Raw genomic sequence first — 13,778 nt, 5'->3', positions numbered from 1 at the left:
GTTAAGCAGCTCGCTGGCGATGTGTAGCTCGAGTCCGGCTGCAACCATTGGCCCTGTAGTCTCGAGCTCGTACTCGGCAGCATGTTTGAGCACGTATTTCTGGAAGGATGTCAGTTCATGCCGACGAGTGCAGTGTGTGTACACACCACACTCGACTTAAGGATCCTGTTGATAGAATGAGTCGGCTTGCTGGCATGATATGATACGACTTGGGAGAGAGCGATCTACAGGAAGGTCAATAAACGTAACGATCGACTGAGCAGCGTACGCACGTGAAGTGGCGTACTAACGACCCAGTTGGCGCGGACGAGGGCCTCGATGTTCAAGATGCTCCTCTTGATCTCCTCAACATCGGTGGTGAGTTGCGCGATACGAGCGTCGATGGCGACAAACTCGCCCCCGACAAGGCAGACTTTGCCCTCAGCAGTCAGTGGAACCTTAAGCAGTGTTAGACTTCGCATAGTCGTGAATTGTTGAAGCGGTGCTCACCTTACTCAGCAGCTGCGCATGCTCGACTATCTCGGGCGAGAGCCCAAGGTCAACACCCGCCAAGCCTACGCGGGCGCAGAGCTCATCCTGGAATGTCGAGTGCATTATGGTGTCGATGCTCTGCACTGAGTTGTACTCCGTATTCGTGTAGTTGGGAAGCGATGGGCCAGAGGACGTCTGCGCACGCGAAAAGTTGCGGTTGCCGCCGGGATATGGTGCGTAACGAAGGTCCCTGTTCTCTGCATTGGTTTGGCTGGGCATGTTGAGAGGGAAGGGTAGAGGAGGCGAGTCGGCTCGGAGCAGCAGATATAACAACAAAAGGAGAGACGAAGGTGGTCGGAAGGGGCAGATGGAGTGAGAGTGAGGAGGGCAACGAAGGCGCAGCTGGGGCATCACGTGCCATACTTTCCCACGACCACATGCAAGTCGAGCTGACCATGCTCAGGAGCCTCCGTATATCAGACAGTTCATGAGGTACAGGCAGAGAATACTGTAGATACAATGTACTTCCAGGACCACGTCGGAACTCGCATAAACCACAAACATCTACATGTCATCTATAGATAAGCAGGTCTTCCTTCACCTCGGGCACGATTCTTGTCCGTTCGTATGCACAGACCGACCCGCAATCCTCCATTCCGCATCTAGTAATCAGGAGGTGCCGGCCATCTGTACCCGCCCACGTCAGATGTACCATCACAGCTGTGGTTGAACTGAAGGTGTGCTGGTAGATTCTGCGCCGCGCGACGTGCCGCCACCATGGAAAGAGAGGGTGTGGAGGGAAGCGAAGGTGGGAGCATTGAGCTGGGGGGTAAATAGCCGTAATTTGTGATCGCATACGCGGGAGATGCTGCTGGGGACGCGATCTGCATGTTGTCGGGCATCTGGTGGGAATTGGCAGAAGCGGCGGCGGCAGCACTCGTACGCGCACGCTTTGCATTGCGCGATTTTCCCGACTGAGCAGGCGCTGAGCGCTTGTTTTTCCCCTTGCTGCCTCCCACACTACCCTTCTCGCCCGCTTTCTTAGCCTTTTCCGCATCAACTTGCTGCCTATGCTCGACAGCTTCTCGGACAAGCTCGTCTCGCGCTTTCGCCGCACTGGGGTAGCGGGTAGCCGAGCGGAAGGCATGCAGCGCTTCGGCGCTGCGTAGTTGTGCCAGATTCAGTACGCGGTCATCGGGGTTTTGGGAGTGAAGGACTTTGTCGACTTTGTCTTGCATCAGCCGGCGCTCTTTCTTCGTAAGGCGTGTGCGTGTAACTTCGCAGCGATTTGCAGCGCAGTTGTGGAAGGTGTGGATGGAGGCGAGGCAGTTCTAGAAGAAGTAAGCATCGACTTATATATGTAGATGCGAGATAGATGCATACCGCGACGGCGCACCATTCTGCAGCTGCGATAATGGGATTGGATCCATCTGGGCTGTCCTGAGTCTGTATCGACACGCGAGGCATGCGATATGGTAGAATCTCCTGGCCAACAACATATGGCTGGATAAGCAGCCCAAGTACCTGCTGTGGGGTGGCGAGGATCTCACAGACTCTGCCGATGCGAGGGGCGAGGACGCTGATCGAACTTTGGTAAAGAACGAACCCGCCTGTGATCGCCTCATCCTTATTAGCGAGCACGACTTTGCGGCAGTATCGGATAGCGTCCGAGATGGGGTTTTGAATTTCAGAGGGAGGTGATGGTAAGGACCGCGCGCTTGAGGTCTCGAACCACGTTGTTGGGGACCGTTTCCGGTCGATACTAACAGCACCTAGTCGACCTGAATGAGCGAGTGTATTGCATGAGCCTCATCTACTCACCTGCAACCTGAGGATACAAGACATCAGCGAGTCCGACAAGCTTGGCGTACAAGGGATTATCAACGAGTTTCGTGATCTCCGAGCCAGCAGTCTTCCAAGTTCCGTCTGCGCCTTTCACAAAGCCCGAACTCGCGAAGTGGCGTATCATATGCATGTTTGCAAAGGATCGCGCGATATCGGTGCTAGGAGCGTGCCTTGGGGAGTGTATGCTTCGCAGGCGAATGACAAAGTTGTAGGACTCGAATGATTCGGTGGCGAAGAGGATGGCGGGGCCGAAGCGTCAAACATGCTCAACAAGATGCAAAAGTACGTGGAACTTGGGCTTGTTGAACCACTGAGTAGTCCAGAGCGCGCTGCAGGCAAGAAAATCGTATACAGCCTCTTCAAGAAGGCGCTGAAGAGGCTTCAGTGAGGTGGTCGCGATGCTACAAAACAGGCGCATACGAAATAATCGCTCTTGTTCTTGATGCTTGCCTGAAAAGCTAGAGGGGCGAGGCGCCCAAGCGCAAGCCATGCTTCGTACACTTCGGGGGGTAGCAGGCCCTGAAGAATTGTGGGCGCCATTTGCAAAATTACGCGAAAGTCGCGGCCCGTCAGTGATCCTGCCCATTGAACCAGAGTCTGACCGCGTGGGTGGGGGATACCCAGACCAGTGGGGTCAAAGCTGTCTATCCGAGCTCGCACAATGCTCTTCTGTTCGCGCGTGAGTCGCGATACCGCATCGCGCCAAAAGTATTTGACGAAGCCAAGGAGGACTACATGTAGGATCTCGACAGGCGTGTCGACGGCGGGATCGAACTCTATGGTGGATGAGTAGCAGTCGATGAGATGATGAAGAGCGACTCACCTTCCAGGCGCAAACACGGACTGAATATATCCTCAGGCAAGCTGTCACGAAGCACGCGGATCGCCGCGATGACTTCGGCGCTCTTTTCCTGCGGTGTTTTCGAGCTATCCTTATGCGAATCCTTGACGCGCGCGCACTCCTCTGCTAGAAGGTCGAAGAAATGGGTGAAGAACTTGTCCTTCACGCCAGTCTCGGTCTGAATCGTGCCCGCTCGTGTGGGTGCGCCATCTAAGACCGCTGCCAACTGCTCGCCAAGCACATCCAGTGTCTCTGCCTTCGTCCTCAGCGGCTTGCTATCCCCAAACATGAACTCCGCGACACGTTCGCGCTCCCCTTCATCACCACCCGGCCGTGCCTTGCTATCTGCACCTCGAACATTGCAGACTCGACAGAAGCACTTGCCAGTGAGCCCGATGTGCGACGCAAACTCGCTTTGCATCGGATTGTCGCCAGCCATGCCTAGAACCCACGGAAGCAGCAGAACGACAGTCTTCAGGTGACAATCATACACCTCTACGCCGCCCTGTTCCCGAATTTCCCTAGAACAAATGAAGTCAGTATCTATCATAGATACAAGCAAGCGATAAGAAGACGTACTGGACAGACTTTACAAGGCGCTCAAACATCTCAAGCGGTGCAGCGAGATTAGACGTCGACAGGAAATGTATATTGTACAGCAAGTGCGCGAGTCGAGGGGGAAGTCCAGCGAGAGTGAAAAGGATTGAATTATGTTTGTTCCATTTCTTGGACGTGTTCCCTGACATATCATCACAGTAGACCCAGATCGGGACCGAGAAGATCTGTTTTCCGCGCGCCTTGACGCGCAGCGGATGGGGCGCTTGGAAAGCGGCAGTCCGGTCGATGGATACTGGCTGAGAATTCTCGGAATCAGGCGACCTGCGAATCGTGCCTGCACGAGATGCACATCAGACAATGGCAGCAAGAGAGCAGCGTTGAGCACTCACCACCGATGATACTTGGGTCGGGGATCCCGTAGAAATGATGTGTAGACTTGAGGCGAGGATAAGAGGCAAGGAACGAAGTCAGGGGAATATCTACGCAGTCCTCCCTCTCGTCAACAAGGAGAGACGGTTCGCCTGCGACCCATGCTAGGCGCTTAGCGCGTGCCCAAACATCGCCGTTTCGAGTGTACCACCGTGCAGGTAGAACAACAGCCTCGGCAACCTCTGGCTGCACTGAGTCAGGCGATGGACGGCTTAGCTGCATGAGAGCAGGTTCGAGAACGTAGTAATGCTGCCCATCTTTGCTGCAGACCATAGGTCCAGACAGAACAGCATCCACATCTTTGTACCACTTATCAGCATTGCATGCACTGGTAAGACGCTCTCCTGCGTCCTCGCTCAGCACAGACACATGGGGGCGTACATGTGGATTGGCCCATTCCTGTCGCATTTTACGAATAGTGAGCTCGCCTAGCCCATCGCGCAAAACACGTACAACTCACATCAGCAAGGATATCTGCAATGCTCAGCATGGAATAAGGATTTCCAAGCGAGCCATCACAGTCGTCGACACCGGGCGCAAAGTCCTTCACAATCTTGTCCCTTCGTAGCTTGATCTGCCGCAAAGTCATCGAAATTGGGGCGCCGCACTGCTCCGCAAGCCAAAGCGCCGTCTTCATGTCCTGTTCCGAGAATACCGAGCGCGGAAAACCGCTCATCTGAGCACCAAGTGCAGCCTAAATCATAGTTGTTAAAGTTGGTCTACCAAGCGAAACCAGAATACTCACCTCCTTGTCGTCCCAAGGCCACCAATTCTCGGGGTGGAAAAGGCGTGACTGCCCGGCAGTCTGAGGTTCCACGTAACGGTGTCGCTCGGTGTTTGCACCTTCTTCGTCACTGGACAGATCCGCCGGGTCAGGACGAGTGGCCCGCATATCGGGCGAGGATGACGGAGGCGACGGCGGACGCCTGACGCCACGCATCTGTCGAGGCAGAGGTGTGCTCGGGGCTTCACGATGATGCTCTGGAGTAGGCGTCCGCGGACTCTCGCGCCACGACGGACCCCACTTCCCTTCCGTCACCGCCTCTTCTTCGTCCGCTTCCGACTCGCCTTCACTCGCGGAGTCTATGTCAGACTCGGAATCTGACGAATCCGAGATTTCGTGGAGGCCAGGCATACCCTCGAAGAGCGATTCTACGTCGTGAGCATCTTCGGGTTGGCGAGGGCCAGCGGAAGGCAGCCATACACCATCATAATCATCGTAGATAGACAGAGGGTTATCGTGAGGTAGTTGTGGTCCTTGCAGCGTTTCGAAAGGAGGTATCGTGGTAAAGACGGGATGAGCGACGCGAGGCGGGGAGCTTGCAGGTGACTGAGAATCGTCGCCTCTCACAGCTTCCGCATTGTTATCGCCCATCCGCAAGAGCCGTGCCATCCGGCGGACGTTCTCGATATGCCGCTTCGCCTCATCGTGTTCCAAGGCCTTACTCAGTGGCATTGGCTTCTTGTTCGGACACCCGGCACTGCAGAGAAAATGACCATTCTCGGCGGAGATAAAGCCTATGATCGATTATTTTATTGAAAGTGCATGCGAGATCATGGTATATGAACCTTTGTTGCGACGTAGTAGATCAGCACCGGGAACACTTGCAGGGGACGACTCCATCTTCGAAGGTATATGGTGGTCAAGGCAAGAACGGGACTTAGCGTTCTCACGCGCTGACTGATCTTGATCGCAGACGCATGTGCGGCGGGTTCGCCGGCCCGGGACGTTACTTCTGTGCAGGAACGCGTTGCTTACTGCCAGAACTTTCCTGGTGTATTCTGAGAGGAAACGCCAGTACATACAAGGGCTACCGCAGAACTCAGGTGAGCTACTCGGCGTGGTAGTGCTTGGTAGAAACGACCTGGATAGCAGTGTATGCAATTGACAACCATCGGATTTCCCGCAGCCGGCTCAATGGGATCAGCACAATGTAACACAAATAGAAGTAAACACAGACCTATTCTCAACGTCCATCACCCCCTTCAGCTCCTTGTATCCTCTCCTTGGCGAACTGGAAAGGCACCCATCGCTGACTGTATATCCGCGGTCTTCTTCTGGTGTAGCTCGCCTCCACGCTTCCTTGGGTCCGACTATCTGGATAGCCGCGCCACCAGTGTCACCAACACGATATGGAGCCTGAACCTACGGGTCCCGCGGTCCTGTCGGCGCCTGCAGGCGTGCATCCTCAGCAACCAATACAACCACCACCTCAAGTACCTCCTGCGGCCACGAATGGTCATTATAATTTTCCCCAATTAACTACTCAGAACGGGAACGTGGTCAAGTCACTTGTTCGATGCGACATGTGCAAAAAGAACAACACAAGGGTGCGTCTTTGCTGCAACCGTCCGAGCTGGTGTTGATTCATGTCTTGCTTAGTGTGATAGGACTCTTCCTGGGTGTGGCACCTGTGTATTTGCAAGGAACCCGTGTGTTTACACCCCGATACCGCCCCACGCGCACAAAGGTGTCACCCGATGCGTGACATGCAAGCGGGAGAACATCAGGGTAAGTTGTCACGTCACATATTCGTCTCCGTCTCATCACATCCCGCTAGTGTGATCGAACTCTCCCTGCCTGCGACCAATGCGTAGACAGTGGTATCGAATGCCAGTATATCTCTGGCAGGAAGCGTACGTACCACTCAGTTCCTTGTGTTATTCTGCGGACCACAAGTTTATAGCCAACAGGTGGGCGCAAAAATCCACCGCCGGGGACTGAAGCCGGCCAAAGCGCGCCAATCAGCACAGTCAGTGTACGATCAGACGACTTGGACGCCAGCGGCGAGGACGATCCTGAGACGGAGGAAAAGACAATATTGACGCCATCTACCTCGAGGACGCCATACCCACCTGCGCCTCAGCCCAAACCTTCGGCTCCTGTGCCCGCAAAAACACCACAGCCCGCCCCAGTGACGTCTGGTCGATACTCCTCTCACTATCGCGACGCGCCCACTGGTCACACCACTGCGCCGCCGAAAGTGCGCGGCGTCGCGCACAACACCGTCACCGGCCTCAAGCGCCATAACTACACGTACATCCCGTCCTCCGTTCCTCGTCCCGTCATCCCCGGCGCGCACATCCATCCATGGATGAATCCCGCGTTCGTTGCGCTCCCCGAGGTCATCATCGCCGGCCTCGCGCATATACCATCCGTTGAGCTCCCGGACCGTATCACGTTCACCGAGTCCCTGAACCGGTTTTTGGGGCATGTCATAGAGGAGCAGCGCAGCACGGTCTGTCTGGGGCAGGAGGAGTACGCGGACACGGCGGACTGCCTCGCGGAGAACAGGCTGCACGACCTGCCCGAATCCGTGCGCGAATGGGTGCAGTTCCATCATGTCATGTCAGGCTCTGACCGCGCGGGGTTGCTATTGATCCCGCGGGAGGACCACTTCCAGAGGTCGCCGAAGCTATTGGAGCGCTTGCGCTTGATCTATCAGTGTCATGTTGATGGACAGACGGGCACGGCGATGTATAGGGCGCTGCCGCCGATGGATCTGGAGGGCTTGGATTGGCTGTCCGTCTTCCAACGCTTGCCTGTGAAGGAACAGATCTACGATATCTTGGCGTACGCGCATCGCGGGCATGGATCGACGACGCTCATGCTCATGGAAGTGCAGCGACTAGGATTTGTGAGTCTGTCGCACCGACGAATGCAGACGTTGCTAACACACCTTACAGGCCGGCATTTCCTGGCCGATGGCGCAGCTCTTCTGCGATGTGTGCCCCCTTTGCAACATGCAGACCGTGACGAAGTTCAGGAATGTCAGTTACTCAGTTACATAGTCATGTGTAGGTCGTAAGTGTAGTAGGTTCTCTGCCCGTGCCGCGCATGTTGGTTTATATCTACTTATACTGTCTGCTCCGACTCTGATTCTGGATACGTTGTACAATGATAGTCGTGTCGTCCATCCACCGGTCGTCCATCTCGACGGTCATGTTCCGCGAGACCAGGCGCTCGTCGCTACCGCCGAGTGCGGCGCGCAGCAAGCTAAGCGCGAAGTTGATCTCCGTCGTCGGCTCTTTCGCGAGCTCCGCGTGCAGGACGTTGGCCCATGCGACGGCTAGATTTAGCGGTTCTAGTTCGACGTAAGTGTCGCAGTCTCCGAGGCCATCCGATGCGAGGATGAGGAAGTACTCGTCGACATTGGGCTCGTCTAGTCGTATCGTATGTACGTCGGGCGTGTTCAGGATGTACGGGGGGTGGAGGACCTGTACGCCGTATTCCGCTAAACTCGAGGTGGACAGCCACTCCTGGTTGACGCTCATCAGAAGGGCGGCGAGCTTTGGGCGCTTTAGCCACATGTCGCCGAAGCCTGAGGACTCGTGAAGCATCGACCACGAGCTAGAAGTAGTCTCGCACCTCTCGTGGGCTCCAGATACCCCAGGACGCGCTCGTCCGAGATGACGGACAGCTCCGTAGGATGTAAGGAGCGAACATACGCGACCTCCTCCTCAGAGCGAGCGTTATGTAGTTTGTTCACGTGCGTGCCAGTCATCGTGGATCTCGAGCGGCGGACGACGGCTGCGCAGGACGTGTGAGAATATCGATCTGAGCGACGCGTAAGACAGAGCACCGTACCTGCATGGCTATCTGGGGCGAAATGCGGGTGCTTAATGGACATACGTCGCGGGCGGGATCACAGAGACGTACCTGCGTGCGTGAGTGTATTGCTTCGTTTAGTAAACGCGGCAGGCCTTACCTCCGAGAGCGGCTACCCAGGCGAGGCGGCGGGCAGGGTCGGTGAGGGAGAGGACGACGGTACAGCCGCCGAGGCAGCGAGCGGCGCGCTGGTAGGCTTCGGTGTCGGCGGCGAAGTGATTGACGAGGGTCTCTGGCGAGGCGGTCTCCCCAGTTGAGGGGGAGTGCATCGACGAGGTCGTAGTAAATTTGTTCGTCTACGTAGACAATAGTCTTCTGCAGCACGCGTGGCACTACGCCGTCATACGGCGCGTCCGGCCCTGCGTCATTCCTCAGCGCTGCCAGCGCACTGCCCAAGTCGCGACGGAGTATTCGCGGGAGATTTTGAGTGACATAGTCGACGGTGAAGCTGTTGACGTGCCCTGCACCCTAGTCAGCGTCCTGAAGGGCTGAGGGCAGCGGCTGCGTACCATCGAGGACAGCGTTGAAGATCCACGAGCCGTAACCAGGTATATCCCACTCTTCTGCCACCAGTCGATCCTCGTTCTCATGCTCGAGCGGCGAACAGGGCTGGAAGGTAACGTGGTCTGTGTGGGTGCTTGGTAGGGTGGTAGCGTGAGCCATGCGAGCTAGCTCGCGGGACAGGATGGGTTCGGGAAGAATTCGATATGTGAAGGTGCCACCCTCTGGATCGCCCATGTCGGTGGTGTCGAAGTCCTGTACTTCCTCCAGGGCATGAACATTTTCGGTGGAGCTGGCTGCCGGGAGGGAGACGAGCATGAGCAGCGGTTTGGAAGGGCGAGAGAAGGGAAGAGAAAGGTCAAAGGAGTGTGAACAAGGGAGTGTTAAAAAGGAGCAAGGACAAGATACTGCCGAAGTCCCATCCACCAACCGTTTGCTTCGACGCCGAAACCTAATCGCGCAGATCTACGTCCTTGCGTAATACTTGCATGTTGACATTCGGCAGGCATTGGTAGTACTGAGCGAGAAGAAGTTCCTTCAATTGACCTGTTAGCTAATCTGCACGCGGTCGCAAAAGGTACGCGCCAACAAGCCCACGACTCATCACGGAGCTTGTGCGAAGAGCGCAGGCAGAGGGTACGCACCGCCAATAAAAGGCTACGCTGTTCAGTGACTAGCGCGATGCTGCGGGTCCTCCCACGCAAGTCTGACCCGGGGTGAGGGAATGAAGGCGGGCCGAGCGATCGACAGAGGAGGAAGGAGGTCGATTGGGGCGGACGAAGGAAAGAAAATACGTAACCGCAGCGTATATCACGAGCGACGCCGCCAAATAGCCAGAAAAAGACGAATTGGTAGAGGACTGAGAGTTCGAGCCAGAGCTGCACGACGGTCGCGGACAGGTGGAGGGCCGAAGTACTTCGGCGAGCGGACGTCCTTGGCCACCGCGGCAAAAAGCGCAGAAGACACTCCGGTCCCGTCTGATAGGCTGCCGCGCAGGGAGCGCATGATTGGTGCTTGTGGGATACTGAGGCGTTGGGCGAGATGCGGGTCTGTGCCGTCCAGCTCGGCAGGCAATCAAGGACGCAATCAACCGTCTTGTCTACCCGATATGGTTATTTGGCCATCCTTGCCTGGCGCGGCAACTCCCGGCGCACACGCGTATTTTGCTTCCGCCATCAATGCCATTCTTCTCCCGCCGGCCCAGCTCTGAACTCTGTCCCCCGCGCCCATATCCTACTTCTCGGCAACCCGCTCTTTTTCTGTGCGACGCCTAGGGCAGCATCACGCAAGATCATCGCACTCATGGCCGCCACAGCTCCGTCTACACCCTTCCTCTCGCTAGACTTTACGTTCTCGCCACTGCTGGCCGACACGCCTACTCAGACTCCATTTCTACGCGAACTACAGGCGCTGCTAGGGGAAGACGCCGAAGCTCAGTTGGCGCGAAAGGACTCATTAACTTCTCGAGCACGAAGCTCTATCCGCTTCCTGGCTTCCACGCCCGCCCACCCACTCTCGACGTCAAGTGCTCAGCAATACCCCACTTCCTGGTCTGGGGAAGTCCTATATTCGCATGTTGGCGCACCCTCCCCGCTCGCCGCCAGAAAGCGCTCTCCTCATACGATGCCGTTAGCTGTCCCAGAGCTCCTCGTCACAGACGTGGACGCGAAGGCGCTGCCTGCCGTGCCCCTCTCCGGCTCTTCTGATAGCGTCACTGCCCCTCTATCATCCAACTCCTCCTCACTCGCACGCCATAGCCTCTCTCTGCAGGTGCCTGCCCTCCGCCGCTCGACCCCGTCATCTGGTTCTCGGCGATCTAAGAAGAGACCTGCGCCTCCCACCTATCTCTACGCTACCCCGAAGGAGATCATCGCTCTGCTCACCCTGCTCGAGGACGTCGACAACGATGTCGAAGAGGACGTGGCGCGTATACGCGAGAACGTCAAGGAGGTCCGAGAAGCCCTTGATGAGGTTCGGGAGACGCGAAAGGCAAAGCAAGCAGCGCGGGCCGCGAAGATTGCTGCTGGGAAAGAGAACGTCCCTCCGAAGGTCACTCTAACGGCCGTCAGCAGCGATTTTTGGCTCAGCTAAATGTGGGGAAGGCGTATGCGGGGTCGAAGGTATGTGTGTGGCTTCCCTTCGTTATCTCTCCCGAAGCTCATGAAGAGACACAGTGCATGTTTACGTGCGCGCTCTCACCGCAAAAATGTCGGGGTATGCAGGCTTTAACCATGTTGCGGCGGCCTGTGAGATGCTCCTCCTTCGACGAATACCTCAGGACTCGGGATCGGGCTTCTACTATGCACTGTATACACTCTACTCTGGACCTATGCCCTTAAGGGCCACTACCTTCACGACATCCGAGGCACGCGCCTGTGGCTCATTGACGCATTGCAGACTATTAAGCACACTAGCCTATACTTCGTACCCTCATATCCTCTACATCGGAATGTATCATTCTGCGACTCTAGCAGTCCTTCTAGCCACACACGCGGGCTTCACCAGTTTGCGCGCCACCCCGAGTCTGGACCAGACCTCGTGACCGTGTCGAACGAAGTATGGAGCTCGTTGCCTGCTGTGAGCCGCGCTAGCACGAGGCACGAGTAGCTAGCGCGGTGATAGGCAAGCTAAGGAGCGGACGGGCAAACGCCGGTCGGCGACGCCACGTGCAGCCAATGCGTATGTTGCTGTCACGGGGCGTCACAGCGCGAGCTTCTTCGAACACGCGCCCACCGACCGACGTTCGCCCCCTCGCTGCCCTCGACTTTTCTCGCCCTCTCCGTCTCACGACATACCGTTCTCACCTCCACAATGGTCAATTCGAACTCAGGACTCATTCCGACCGGAAACGGTGCGCATATACCCACCTCCGGCACCCAAGGCACGACCGGCAGCGTCGCGGGAGGCGCCCCGCACTCCTCCGCTCCGCAGCCCATCAGCGGAGGCCTCGCGCCAGGCACCCCGCAGCAGCCTACCGGCAGCGGCGGCACAGCGGCGCCTAATGCGCCCCCGGGCGGCAGCAACGCGCCCCCGCACCCAGCCAGGGGCGGAGGCGGAGGCTACCAACCACCCGCCTTCCAGGTCTCAGGTCTCGCGCTGCCCATCCCGCAAGACTTCGACTACGACGCCTGGATGCGCGTGCCCCCCGCTAATCCATCGCTGATGCCAATCAAATTGCGCCATAACGACAATCGAGCCTCCGAGGCCCACAACGCGGCCAGTATCCGCCAAACGCTTCTATATCAAGATCCGATCACCCGCGCCAATATTGGTCTCACCGACGTCGGCGCTCCACTCTGGCCGCTTTTCGCGTACACGGAGGAGGAGATCGACGACCTCGCCGAGGACGCCTACGGCACGATCGCCCGCGAATGGCCGAACTACCCCGACTTCCTCCAGGCAGCCCTCAAGAAGCGCAAGGCTCTCGCGAAGCAAGCGGACGAGGCTAAGGCGGCAATAGAAGCCGCGGAGAAGGACGCCCGCAAGCTCAAACCCGTGCCGATCAAGATCGCCCCGATGATCTTCAAGTCCACCCCGCAAGCCCAGGTCACCGACGTCGACACTGTTCCCATCCCCGACATCATCATCTCGCAACTCGCCTGCAAAGTTCCCCTCGACGACACGTTTTTCCTCAACAAGACGCTCCGCCTCCTCGCCGATCAGACTAATATCAAGACCCGCACGCACACGCAGCACGCCACAAAAGACGCCACCTTGATCGACATCCCGGCCACCAAACTCGCGCTCCGCCTGCCGGACGAAGCCGACCTGAACCTGGCCCAATTCGACGAGGCGTCATTGAATCGACTCCGCGCATATATCATTGTTAGCCCCCCGGAAGAAGCCGTGGGCAACGAGACGACTATCGCCCACCACCTGAGGCCCCACATCGAGTTCAACCGGTCACTTCGCGAACGCGAAGAACGCTTCCACGTTTGGCGCCCCATCGAGCGCATGTTTCTCAACCGCATCATAAAAGAAGGTATCGCCTTTGATAAGTCCGCATTCGAAGCCGCCATCAGCGAAGCCTATCGCCCGCTCGATATGGCAGAATCTGCTAACCCTCGCACCTATTACGTACCTCCCCCGCAATTCAACCGCTCCGCTACCTATACCGCCCCTCCTACTCACACTCATTACGCATCTTCGAGCAATACACGCGACTTCGACGACCGCCGCCGCCGTTTCTCCGACCGACGCGACGTAGACTCGCTTGCCAGTTGTTCCCGCTCGCGGCTGCGGTCCGTGAGTGGTTCGGCTCGGTTGGGGGGAATTGGCAAAGGAGGGGGGATATTTGAAAACGGACCGCGAGCTCGCGAGCGGACTGGGCAACTCCGTAGAGGGGACGCAATCCTGGGGTCCGGACCCCAGGACAACTCTGAAAGTTGAGAGTGACGCGCGCGCCCGGCGCCTCAGTGGCGCGCCCGAAGCGCGCCTTTCGCCTTCGTGGGTACTGAGTATGACATAGACATGTACTAGGTCGGTCAGAGATGCATGAATGCTTTATTACAAGCAAGAAAACAT

The 13,778-nt window shown here is 57.1% G+C and overlaps 6 protein-coding genes across 6 annotated transcripts; 3 read left to right on the top strand and 3 right to left on the bottom strand.

Annotated features, from left to right (window-relative positions):
• Nucleotides 1–156: 156 nt before the first annotated feature.
• On the bottom strand, nt 157–750 carry SCHCODRAFT_01203031 (uncharacterized protein; the record flags this gene model as incomplete). Its single annotated transcript, XM_050341234.1, has 3 exons — nt 157–224; nt 287–437; nt 490–750. 3 exons carry the CDS (start codon nt 748–750, stop codon nt 157–159), a joined length of 480 nt encoding a protein of 159 aa, XP_050199421.1.
• Nucleotides 751–1,133: 383 nt separating this feature from the next.
• On the bottom strand, nt 1,134–5,794 carry SCHCODRAFT_02690755 (uncharacterized protein; the record flags this gene model as incomplete). Its single annotated transcript, XM_003030312.3, has 11 exons — nt 5,714–5,794; nt 4,890–5,662; nt 4,605–4,838; nt 4,105–4,543; nt 3,737–4,049; nt 3,140–3,678; nt 2,737–3,092; nt 2,603–2,686; nt 2,293–2,530; nt 1,855–2,243; nt 1,134–1,802 (listed from the first exon to the last, which is right to left on the bottom strand). The coding sequence occupies exons 1-11, from the start codon at nt 5,766–5,768 to the stop codon at nt 1,134–1,136; spliced, it is 4,089 nt and encodes a 1,362-aa protein (XP_003030358.2). The 5' UTR covers nt 5,769–5,794.
• A 316-nt stretch (nt 5,795–6,110) lies between these two features.
• SCHCODRAFT_02633058 (uncharacterized protein) lies at nt 6,111–8,062 on the top strand. The gene is made up of 5 exons (XM_003029896.3): nt 6,111–6,475; nt 6,528–6,656; nt 6,706–6,781; nt 6,839–7,782; nt 7,832–8,062. Exons 1-5 carry the CDS (start codon nt 6,278–6,280, stop codon nt 7,934–7,936), a joined length of 1,452 nt encoding a protein of 483 aa, XP_003029942.1. The 5' UTR covers nt 6,111–6,277; the 3' UTR covers nt 7,937–8,062.
• On the bottom strand, nt 7,618–9,706 carry SCHCODRAFT_02633055 (protein serine/threonine phosphatase 2C). The gene is made up of 7 exons (XM_050345748.1): nt 9,685–9,706; nt 9,263–9,550; nt 9,027–9,214; nt 8,854–8,998; nt 8,514–8,675; nt 7,838–8,466; nt 7,618–7,788 (listed from the first exon to the last, which is right to left on the bottom strand). Exons 2-6 carry the CDS (start codon nt 9,489–9,491, stop codon nt 7,997–7,999), a joined length of 1,194 nt encoding a protein of 397 aa, XP_050199420.1. The 5' UTR covers nt 9,492–9,550; nt 9,685–9,706; the 3' UTR covers nt 7,618–7,788; nt 7,838–7,996.
• Nucleotides 9,707–10,455: 749 nt separating this feature from the next.
• Nucleotides 10,456–11,738, top strand: SCHCODRAFT_02584553 (uncharacterized protein). The gene is made up of 2 exons (XM_003029897.3): nt 10,456–11,374; nt 11,429–11,738. Exon 1 carries the CDS (start codon nt 10,557–10,559, stop codon nt 11,343–11,345), a length of 789 nt encoding a protein of 262 aa, XP_003029943.1. The 5' UTR covers nt 10,456–10,556; the 3' UTR covers nt 11,346–11,374; nt 11,429–11,738.
• A 242-nt stretch (nt 11,739–11,980) lies between these two features.
• SCHCODRAFT_02750548 (uncharacterized protein) lies at nt 11,981–13,733 on the top strand (the record flags this gene model as incomplete). The annotated part of the gene is made up of 2 exons (XM_003029898.3): nt 11,981–13,236; nt 13,723–13,733. The coding sequence occupies exons 1-2, from the start codon at nt 12,066–12,068 to the stop codon at nt 13,731–13,733; spliced, it is 1,182 nt and encodes a 393-aa protein (XP_003029944.2). The 5' UTR covers nt 11,981–12,065.
• Between the last annotated feature and the right edge of the window lie 45 nt (nt 13,734–13,778).

This window comes from Schizophyllum commune (genome assembly GCF_000143185.2).
Source record: "Schizophyllum commune H4-8 unplaced genomic scaffold SCHCOscaffold_8, whole genome shotgun sequence".
NCBI classification, from domain to species: domain Eukaryota; kingdom Fungi; phylum Basidiomycota; class Agaricomycetes; order Agaricales; family Schizophyllaceae; genus Schizophyllum; species Schizophyllum commune.
The sequence above is the reverse complement of the archived record's forward strand: the minus strand, read 5'-3'. Positions and strand labels throughout refer to the sequence as shown.